An 11816-nucleotide genomic window follows, 5' to 3' on the forward strand; every position below is an offset into this window, starting at 1 on the left:
CAGTAGCCACCGTTCAACCTGAAGAGGGCAGCACTCAGACGTTTTTACACCATATATTGTAGTATTGAAACACTTTATATCCAAATGTCAAAAAACTAACTAAAATCAATGAACAGCACTAATAAAGCATCATTCTTACAGATCATTAACTAAAAAAAGTTGGTTTGGGGTTTAGTTACTCTTTAAGCAATGTACAATAATTCTGACTCGTTTGAAACACTAATGGTCAATAGGCAGTTCTGTGACAGATGCTGGACAAAAATAACATTATAAAATGCATTAACTAACAGAAACTAACAATTTAATACTAGCAATATAGTTTATCAGCATTTATGTAAATACAATAATTGTTCATGTTAGTTCATTGTGCATTAACTTATGTTAACAAATACAATCTATATCGTAAATATTTTGAAATATATTTAAAAATGTTTCTAGATGCAGAATCTGCGGATGCAAACAGAAAAGAAATAAGACAACATCCTGTGTATCTCCAAGAAGTCAGAATGCTACATCAAATGTCAACTCATAACCTTTCATTGCACATTGTGGTGAAAATTAAATTGAAAACAAAAATACATGTAAAAATAAAAATTCTAATTAAAAATTTAATCAAAAACACTTGAATGTATTGTAGAACATTAAAGTCCCGTTGTTGCTACATTGGACATGTCATAAAAATAAAAATAATTGTTTTTAATTCTTTGCAGTGTGTTTGTTTGTTTCCATCCTAACACTTAATTTTTAAAGAAAAAATAAACCAAACTGCTAGAACTCGTGAATACATAAAGCATATAAATACATCAATGTATCTGTAAATTAGCATGTCTAGGCTTTTTTGTTTTTACTTTCTGTCTCATCTGTTCATAGGGAGCAGACTCTGCGTCATAATGAAAGTAAAGGGAAAGCAGTTGTCAAGTGACTCCTTCAGTGTCTGCGCTTGTCTGTAAATACTGTGTAAAACTCTTCCTCAAACTTAACAGAAAACCACACGAAAGCAGAGAGGGTAAGACAGTCAATTATTTATTTATTAACAGCATATTTGTTTCTGATCAGCTTTATTGCCGTATTTTTCGCGTTCTTGTGTTTAGCCGCGTGCTAATGTTAACAGCATGCTAATGTTTACATTCAAACAGCTGCTACAGAGTAACAAAAACTACGCTTACTGTCAGTTTAACAGTGTGACACTGATGTTTTGTTTGTTTTTTCACTTTTTAAAAACAATATGTTATATTCGTGATTATATTAGGTCATAATAAAACTTAATTTAAAGTTTGTAGCTGCTGTCCGGGACAGTTAGCATTCAGTGCGTCGTATTGAATGTTTATTTTGAAATCTAATTATACACCCACCAAAACGCCATGGTATTATAGGGATAAGAAACATACAAGTAAATGCAAAGCTTTTAATTTGGCATTAGTAATCACTGTCATAAACAATTCTACTGCAAAGGCTTACAGTAATAATAATAACCAGGGCTTAAAAACGGAAAAAAAAATCAATCGTTTCACTCCGAGCAGAATCGATATTTTAACGTTTCCGTTTTTGCGTTCCTCATTGAACATTTACGTTCCGAAAACGGTTTACTTAGAAAAAATACCGGTTAATAACGTTATTTTAATTCAGGCTATACTTTAACAAATGCATGCATACAGACTAATTTTCACACAAAAATAATAACATAACACATGATATAACTAAACTTCAACATTTCATTAATTGTTAAAACCACAAAAGAAATACCTGCATTCATTTTAAGTATAAACAGCTGAAAAAAACGACCCGTTTTCAACCATGTCTTTTACTTGTTGAAACCACAGCATACTCTGCTGGATGTTTATGTTAAATGTGCCTCTGTAAGTTACCTCAGTGATTCCCGGCTACTGTTCTCCTCCACATCCTTCAATATTGCAGACAGACTTGTTAAGACAGCGTGTCGTAAGAAAAATAATAACGAAAAGGAATTTCTTGGTGGCGACCCATCTAAAAAGTTATTGACAGTGGTATAAGTCCCCTGGCTTTTTTGAGTTACAGTTTGCATCTTCATATTTCCAAGCAAGTTTTAACTTAAACATACCTCTGAACATTTGATGGGTAGCTTTGTGGTTATTTAAGACAAATGCTATCAGGCCGGAGACTCGATGACTGCTGCGCGGGCATTTCACTCACGCTATGTGTCAAAGTCACTCACGCGTCAAAGTCACATGTTGTACTGTTCAAATCATGATTGGTCACTGATAAGTACAATATTAAAGAAAACGATAAAATAACGTTATTAACCGGTTAATGGTAATTTTAAATAAACGTTTCTGTTCAGAACGATTAAAATTGATTTTGTTTTCGTTTTCGTTTTTGTTCCTGTTAAAATTTCGTTCGTTTCCGGTTTTCGTTTTCGTTCCTTGAACCGGTTCAGAGCCCTGATAATAACATCGTCTGTGGTGTTTTAGGGGAAATTGTGATTGTCATAGTTGTTATTATAGGAGCCCTAAGTTAATCTCTTCATTAACTTTTCTTACAACATAAATCATACAATGTACAAAATATGTAGATATTTGCAGTGATTTTCGTCTGCTAATAAAAGATAATTTTTATTACTGCAATAACAGTGTCAGAAGTGAAAGTGAAAGAGACCCCAGTAAATGCATTAGACATGGCATCCAGCAAGGGTAAGCAGAGTCTGAGGGAAGATCTGACATGTGCCATCTGCTTTGAGCTCTTCAAAGATCCCGTCCTGCTGGACTGCATGCATCATTTCTGCAGGACATGCATCACGTCTTACTGCAGGACTGTCAGGGGTCCGGTGGCCTGCCCTCAGTGCAGAAAAGAGATTTCCAACAAACGCTTTCAGACCAACTATTTAGTAGCAGGTTTGGTGGATAAGGTCAGGGCCAACTCCAGCTCTGGATCTGTCAAGTATTTAGAGGTATGTCCCCCATTTTATTTTCTCTTATATTTTGGTTTAAAACACATAACCTGTGTCAGAAATCTTTACTTTGCATGAAAGGCATCTGTTGAGAAGTTAAGTTTTGTAAAAGGTCTGAAAAAGAGAAGTTCATAAGCAAGCAGACAAAGTCAGCATTAAATGACACTAAAGTTCTGTTTTTCCATAAAACTTTTTTGAAAATGGTCACCGCTGTTTTTACAACAGGCTTTCCTCTTTTAAGAAATTTAAAAACTCGTGACTGTAAAAAATCACAAGGCTTGGTCACATCATGTGAGATTTGAATTTCCAATAACCACAAAGTGACTATGTATTAGTTATTGTATCAGTAAGTATTGAAGTTTGACAAACCTGGACCTAAAAATTCAAGTATTGATGGACTATTTACACACTCATGCATTGCCGTGCAATTATTATGGTTGCCATGGCCCCTCCTTTGAGTACCCCCTTATGAAAGGTTTTCACATCTCAAAAATGTTCAGACAGCCAAGCATGGAAAGCAATAATTGTTAAAGCTTTTCTGTATGCTAATGACTATTTTTAGAAGCAATTAAGGGACTGTCTGGAGTCACAGCGCTCCATAAAAGATACTTACATCCTCATGATCCGTGAAGACAAAGACAGGATGGATAAAATACAAGTAAGTCTAAATTTTATGGGGCTTTCACACCATACACGAATGAAGCATTTAAGTAGTAGTCCATTGACTTTTCTTAGTAGGACTAAAAATGACTATGGTCAAGTTAATAGGGACCATTTTTTGGTGAACTACTCTTTTAAGCGTGAGTAATTTACACGTTAAGTCAATGCAAAAACACAATAGACATCCTGGCTGGCTCTTATTTCCCACGAATGAGGCAGCGAACATTGAGTGTTTCAGGCATTTGACGCAAATGGTGATTTGCGCAAATGCTGCGCGTTGAAAAATCTAAACTTTGGTGGATATTCACGCAGTGTTAAGCAGTCAGGAGCTTTCTCTAGTAGTGACGTGATTATGACGTAGTGAGCTGAGGAAGAAATACGAAACAAAATTAAGGACAAAATCATAGTTGATGAGCTGTGCAACACATATTTGTACTTTTATAGAAACAGGAATAAAAAGGATTTTGCTTGGAAGAAAGTGAATGAGGAGGTTGTAAGAAATGCTATATATATTCCTAATAATCATTTAGGTGAGTATATATATATATCTATGTCTAAACAATTATTAGGAACACCATACTAATATTGTGTTTGACCCCCTTTCGCCTTCAGTACTGCCTTAATTCTACGTGGCATTGATTCAACAAGGTGCTGAAAGCATTCTTTAGGAATGTTGGCCCATATTGATAGGATAGCATCTTGCAGTTGATGGAGATTTGTGGGATGCACATCCAGGGCACGAAGCTCCCGTTCCACCACATCCCAAAGATGCTCTATTGGGTTGAGATCTGGTGACTGTGGGGGCCATTTTAGTACAGTGAACTTATTGTCATGTTCAAGAAACCAATTTGAAATGATCCGAGCTTTGTGACATGGTGCATTATCCTGCTGGAAGTAGCCATCAGAGGATGGGTACATGGTGGTCATAAAGGGATGGACATGGTCAGAAACAATGCTCAGGTAGGCTGTGGCATTTAAACGATGCCCAATTGGCACTAAGGGGCCTAAAGTGTGCCAAGAAAACATCCCCCACACCATTACACCACCACCACCAGCCTGCACAGTGGTAACAAGGCATGATGGATCCATGTTCTCATTCTGTTTACGCCAAATTCTGACTCTACCATCTGAATGTCTAAACAGTAATCGAGACTCATCAGACCAGGCAACATTTTTCCAGCCTTCAACTGTCTAATTTCGGTTACCTCGTGTAAATTGTAGCCTCTTTTTCCTATTTGTAGTGGAGATGAGTGGTACCCGGTGGGGTCTTCTGCTGTTGTAGCCCATCCGCCTCAAGGTTGTGCGTGTTGTGGCTTTACAAATGCTTTGCTGCATACCTCGGTTGTAACGAGTGGTTATTTCAGTCAAAGTTGCTTTTCTATCATCTTGAATCAGTCGGCCCATTCTCCTCTGACCTCTAGCATCAACAAGGCATTATCACCACAGGGCTGCCGCGTTTTCCCTTTTCACTCCATTCTTTGTAAACCATAGAAATGGTTGTGCGTGAAAATCCCAGTAACTGAGCAGATTGTGAAATACTCACCCGCTAAGGATGCAAATTTCACCTGCGAATTCAAAGAGAATTTCATGCATGAATGAAGCGAGTTAACTCAAAATTGTCAATCGCCCAACTACATGCATATAGCGCGATTTATTTGCTTAATTCGCGTTTGGTGTGAACGCACAATTATGAAGACGACTTTCGGTAAGCTTTGCTTCCTTTAAACAGTGAATCACTTCTTAACTCTCTTGTTTTCCCAGAAAATAGGAGCTGAGCTGCAGGGCCGAGTGCACAGTGACTTTCAGGCTCTGCATAACTTCCTGCGGGTGGAGGAGGAGACCATGATGGAGGATTTAAGGAGAGACCAGGAGGAAATGCTGCAGGGACTGGAGCGACATCTGGAGGTCTTACAGGTGGCCATCAGGGACGTGGAACAGAACATCAACACGCTAAGACAGACTGCCAACAGCGCAGACCAATCTGTGCTCATAGAGGTGATTGACTGTTTCCATTTGGAATGCTGCTGCCATACGTACACATGTCACATAGCTTTTCATATGATGTGAAAAATATGGATGTCACAAATACACCAGAGACTAGAGCGCTGTTTGTCTGCATGAGTTATTAGTGAATTGTAGCTACAGTCCAGGTCTCATTTATATTAGTACTGGAAAAAAATCGATTCGGCTGTGATTTGAGCATGTGTTGCTAATTATCAAACAGATGGTTTATTTTACTGTGGTCTTACTTCTTCAGATGGCTTCTGTAATGGAGTCCATACTCCATATAATAACATGTTTTATTCCACTTCCTCCCTTCACAGCTACCAGAATTGAATTCAAGGTGAGGACATGTTCTTATGGTACCTTATATTATTTCTGTAGTGTATAGCTTTATATTTCTCTACAGTTTCTCTTGTTATCATTTCTATTCATTGTACAGCAGATAAGTCAACAGCTGTTGTTTTATATCGTGATTCATAAAAAAGATGGCACAGGAGTTAATAATAAAAATAAAAATGTGTCCCTCCTCTTGCACTTGACATTTGTTAAATGTTTAAACCATGCTGCCTCTGATATGTCTGTTACTTCCAGACCACCTCTGCAAGAGCTGAATGTCAACATCAATGCTTTTAAAAGCAAATTCATCGCTCCTCTTCAGTACACTATGTGGAGAAAGATGTTTCAACATTTACAGCCAGGTAATTTCTCCATAAAAGCATATTCATTGACCACAATACAAACAAGTTTATGGACTTGCAGCTCTCTGTAAAGTAGAAATACCTTGAGGTGTCACAACAGATGGTGTTTTTGTTGTACATGAATACTGGATCTGCATGAAAACCCCTCCTGGTGCAGAAGAGGCGCAGTGGGTTAGTCATGTTAGTCCAGGATTAAAACGGCATTTTAGTAGACATTACAGGAATATTCCACTTTCATAAAAAATAAAAAATAAATATAATTGAATCACCCCCATGTGATTGTTTTTTGTTTAGTCGAAAATAGGGCTGGGTATCGATTCATTTCGATTCACAAGCTATCGATTCGATTCCGAATCTCGATTACATTTTCGATTCCGGTTCTCAGGTAGGTTTTTATACTCGATTCTCGATTCAACTCAAGGAATATAGATTTAATACAAATACTATATTAATAAAGAAGAACCGTGAACAGCAGTTTACAAGTGGGTAATTAATAAAAAGAAATTAAAAGCCACAAGTCTTGCTTGCGAAATCTAAAATGCTTCCATTCCTCCGTTCAATGTTTGCGGAAATAAATATGAAAAAAAAAATCGATTCTGCTCTTTGAGAATCGATTTTTAACCGACCACGTTTTAAAAAACGATTAATCGAAAAATCGATTTTTTTTGCCCAGCCCTAGTCGAAAAGAAATTACATGTTTTGAGGAAATGCCCATCTCCATTTGCAATGGTTTGCAGTTTCAATGCAGCTTTAAATGGCTCTAAACATACCCAACCGAGTCGTCATGGTCTTCTCTAGCAAAACGATCATAATTTTCGCAATAAAAAAGTACTTTTTTAACCACATCTACTAGCCTTGCACTAGCCGTGTGATGCGCCACCGGAAAGGTCAAGCATGACGTATGGGAAACTATCGCTCCAGTGTTTACAAGTGTGGAAAAAGAGGACCGTTCCGATGTTGTTGTATGTGGAATGATACTAATTAATGTCTTTGTGTCAGTTTATTGTATAAAATGGGTCACAAGTGTGCATATGTGACCCGTGACCTTTCGGTGCGATTATTTAATACCCAAGGTCGCACTGGTTCATCACACAGCTATTGCAAGATGAGTAGTTGTGGTTGTAAAGTACATATTTTTTGGGTGAAAATGAGGATTGTTTCACTATGTAAGACCCTTATGCCTCGATTGGGATCAGTTAGAGCCCTGCATGAAAACTGTAACTATGAAGAAACATACTAAAATGTTTTCCTCAAAAACTTAATTTCTTTCCGACTGAACAAAGAAAGTCATAAAGATCTTAAATGACATGGGGGTGATTAAATAATTTTTTTTGTAATGAAAGTGCAGTAATTTAAAATGTATGGTTACACCCGTACCAGGAAATGATGTAAAAGTGCTTTCATCTGACTTGGCATGGTTGCCTTGAACCTTGCCCGAGCGTGATTGTCTCCCTACAGACTTGCACTCACTGTACTTTTATTGATCCGTGTCCTAGCACGTTTTGTCATTAGGATGCAATTGTTTTGAAGAAAACAAGTTAAGCACTCTCTCAATGCTGGAGCCCATCGTAATGTTAAGTTTGTGGCTTCTAGTTTGAGTCGTTTGGGACGCAATGACACACAGTCCTCATCATGCCTATTAGATTGCTTAGTTGATGCATTGCTTATGCTGAAAGTTTTCACAAAATCAGATAAAGTTGGCTGTCGTGCAACTGGCGTCTCACATTTTGAACCACGATTTTGCGCTAATACAATTAATCAAACTGCGCCCATGCACGGTATAGAGGGATCACACTAGTCAAACGCGCTCGTGTGCAGTTTAGTTTGGATTGTGTGAGTACCACTCACGCTCTTGGCATTCTGCTTATTTCCGTGTATTTTGTATTTGGTTTCCTGTCTACTGATCAGAATAAAATGTTTTTTGTTAAATAATGAATAACTTGATTCATCTTATTTTCCAACACTGATTGTTTTCGAATATAATTTATGATAGCGTATTAATTATTCACAGGCCCAGCCCCATTGATATTTGATGAGGACACTGCTCACCCCAGCCTACAACTTTCAAGGAACAAAACCCAAGTGGTTGAGAGCGACAACATGCACATCTACACATCCAACGCAAAACGCTTCCTCCAGTGCGTCAACATTCTCGCGACCGAGGGCTTTCATACAGGCAGCCATTATTGGGAAGTGGATGTGAGCAATAGTCTGAAATGGGATTTAGGCGTCGCGCTGGAATCTGTGAATCGTCAGGTCAGAGTCATACTGTGTCCGGAGAATGGGTACTGGACCCTCCGGCTCCGGAATGGAAACCAGTACTCCGCCGGCACCCAGCCCTGGACGCCACTGGCGGTGATGGCCTCTCCAAGAAGGATTGGGGTTTTTCTGGATTGTGAGGAAAGGAAAGTGTCATTTTATAATGCAGATAATATGACCCTGCTGTATTCATTCTCAGACGGGCCGAGAGGAAAAGCATTACCTTTCTTCAGCCCCTGCGTTAGCGAACGTGGTCAGAAAGCCCAGGCTATCCGAATTCTCCACTTTCCATCTCAGTGTCCATTGGAGTTTTAAAAGTGCATTGCGTGATGTTATGCCAGTCATTTGGTTTAGTTGAAGGATTTTGTGTTGTAAAATGGTTATCACCGATGCTTTATTAGAGCCATGCAGATATAATAACAGTAATCGATCACTCTACGATGAATTTATTGTATGTTGTGTGTGTACTTATCAGGCAGATAATTATTTTTGTGCCAGTTTTGTGTAGATACACAAAGATATGATTTTACAATGGATTTGGGTCCGAAACATTATTGTAATTGTTGGAAAAATAACCTGGGTAGCTGTAGTTTCACAAATGCAGTTATTTTTTATTCTCTCGCTAACGCAAGTATTATAAAAATGAAAGAGCAACTCTACATACTGTATACTGTAAATCAATTACTATTTTAATCTGATTTGTTGACTTTATATTATGCGAAATGCACTTTGCACAAATACTTTTAATTGTTGTGTTACAGAAAGAAATTATAGATCATTTCATAAAATCAAATGAATATGTTAATAATGTTTGTAGCCATATCATTCCCCCCCAATTCTTACCGAAAAAGGGAGCGTACCTCTCGTTTCTGCTTTGTCAGTAGTTAATGTTCATTTTCTTTGTAGTCAGTAAATGTGAAGCTGCTTTAGTTCTTCCTGTCCATCATGGTGTCAAGGCTCAGTGATGAGAAAATGTTTATTTTTGATTTATTTCGAACTCTTCCTTCCTTTTGAATGGACAAAAACAAGCATTCTGTTTTATCAACCCTCATATATTTCAGATATTATTATTATTAATGCATGCTTTTTATGCACAACCTATAAATCACACATACTTCTCTCTGTAATTACATTGCTTATTTCGATTATGTACCGCAATTGTTCGTGTGGGGGTGCACCTGGGGTGGCATCCCGGATGCAGACAACAGTAAGGATGGGACTGCCATTATCTGTTAGAGCAGGCAAGTGTGTGGACATCCTCTTTCCTCCTGCCCCCTGTAAGGGGTCACACAAACAGAATACGAGCTCGGGTGCCCTCCAACCACTTTATTGTCAACTGGGGACTGGGGGTTTGGGGCTGTTTTGGCTGCTGGAAATAAGAGCGACGCTCAGCCCTCCTCCACAGGGTCAGATTGCCTTTAAACACGGTGAACAGCCATGATTTAAACAGCCTATTAACATTCCAGCCCTTTGGCTTTGTTCAAAGCATTTAACACACGGCTGAAGCATCTAGTGCTTTCATTTATAAAGCTGGACTTGTTTGTCCTACAATGTTTTTTTACTGAATCTACGTGTATAATAAATGTCAGGTGGATTCTTTTACATGACACATATGTCTGTCAATCATTGAGACTATACATGTAAATACAGTCTTATAACATTTATTTTTTGTCATGGGTTACTAAATGTCCAATTTTTATTACTTCACTGCAAAAATGTCTTAAAAATGGCCAGAATAAAAAGAAAGGTCAGTCATTTCCCTGAAAAAAAAGTGTTTATCTGAAGACAGCTGTCATTACTACCTATATTTGATTGAATATATGCAAGACAGTGTGTTGTATCTTGTTGTTGGCAGTGTTGTTACAGAAGTTCCTGGTGATGAGTGACATGCTCTTATTTCCTTCTGATGAGCGGTAGAGTTAGTAATGTGTTTCCTGACCGCAGGATGTGGAAGAAGAAATCATGGCACTTCAAGGTCTTGTCCTTGAGCTGGAATATAAAGAACACTGCTAAAGGAAACAACGCTTTTCATGTCTAAGACAGGAAAAAGTCAATAATAATATAATAATGTCTACATATTAACAATTTTATCATTATTTGGACCATATTTTGCATAATTGTATTGCATAAATAATTCATGTAGTAGGTCATGTGCAATATTTTCTTTTTTGGGAGGAATTCGTTTTTGATTATTTGAGCATTATAGGTACTTTACAAAAAGGTTTTATTAGTACACATTAGTAAATGCATTAACTAACATGAACAAACAATATATTTTTTCAGAATGTATTCATTCTTTTTAATGATTATTACTGTCAATGCAGTTCAAAATTCATGCTAGTTCATGGTGCTTTAATTCGTGTTAACAGTTACGATGCTTGAAATAAATGTTAAAGTAAATGCCGAAATTAACATGAAGATTAATAAATGCTGTAGAAGTTTTGCTCATTGTAAGATAATTTTGGCTTGTGCGTGCGTGCGTGTGTGTATATTAATGGAGACTTGACTAAATTCTGAACAAAAAACAGTCAATAAGATCTGAGACTATATATATATATAATATATATATAGTAAAATAATTACTATACATATATTTTGTAACATTTTGTTTGTGAAACCTTAAAAAAAATCTTGAACTGGATAAAATAAACAAAATTACTGACTCTTTGACTAATAATAAACACAGATTTGCATAAAGCATTTATATTTGTCCATGCCTATGTTCATTAGAGCAGTGGTTCTCAAACTGGGGGCCCCGGTTTTATGTAATTTTATAAAATAATTAATAATATATAATTAATAAATTAATTGATCATAAATGCTGTGCAATTAAATCTCAGAAATATAAGGCTACTTACCAACAGCACTACACTGTATAATTTGATATGTTTTGTTTAATTTAAATATTAGGTTCTGGAAGGTTTCATGTCATAAATTTTCTTTGGGGGGGCACAAAGGGATGCAATGTATACAAAGGGGGCCGCACCCCAAAAAAATTTGAGAACCACTGCATTGAGTATTAAACACTTTAAAAAATTTGTTAAAGTAAATAGAACTGATAAAAATGTGCGATTAAGTTAATCACACGAGTTAACTTATGAGAACCATGTGATTAATCTAGATTAAATATTTGAATCGATTGACAGGTAAACCGGTTGCATTAGTTTTAAAACACATACATTTGAGTACTGTACTTAAACAAATTGAGTCATATGCAGTTATGCAATTATATTTAAATTCACACTAAGTGCATAATTGCACATGATTCACGT

The 11816-nt window shown here is 36.9% G+C and overlaps 1 protein-coding gene across 1 annotated transcript; it reads left to right on the forward strand.

Moving 5' to 3' along the window:
• The first annotated feature begins 861 nt into the window (after nt 1-861).
• On the forward strand, nt 862-10994 carry trim105 (tripartite motif containing 105). Its single transcript, XM_065267953.2, has 7 exons — nt 862-1006; nt 2607-2923; nt 3486-3581; nt 5345-5578; nt 5908-5927; nt 6179-6285; nt 8297-10994. The coding sequence occupies exons 2-7, from the start codon at nt 2651-2653 to the stop codon at nt 8857-8859; spliced, it is 1293 nt and encodes a 430-aa protein (XP_065124025.1). The 5' UTR covers nt 862-1006; nt 2607-2650; the 3' UTR covers nt 8860-10994.
• Nucleotides 10995-11816: the final 822 nt, after the last annotated feature.

This window comes from Paramisgurnus dabryanus, chromosome 16 (genome assembly GCF_030506205.2).
Source record: "Paramisgurnus dabryanus chromosome 16, PD_genome_1.1, whole genome shotgun sequence".
Taxonomy (NCBI): Eukaryota; Metazoa; Chordata; class Actinopteri; order Cypriniformes; family Cobitidae; genus Paramisgurnus; species Paramisgurnus dabryanus.

What these genes read in the sequence shown, in the direction of transcription:
- trim105 (XM_065267953.2), top strand. Translation starts at nt 2,651, where the DNA reads ATGGCATCCAGCAAGGGTAAGCAGAGTCTGAGGGAAGATCTGACATGT. An exon ending in GATCTGTCAAGTATTTAGAG is followed by an intron (nt 2,924 to 3,485) that starts GTATGTCCCCCA and finishes GACTATTTTTAG; the next exon opens with AAGCAATTAAGGGACTGTCT. An exon ending in GTTTCAACATTTACAGCCAG is followed by an intron (nt 6,286 to 8,296) that starts GTAATTTCTCCA and finishes AATTATTCACAG; the next exon opens with GCCCAGCCCCATTGATATTT.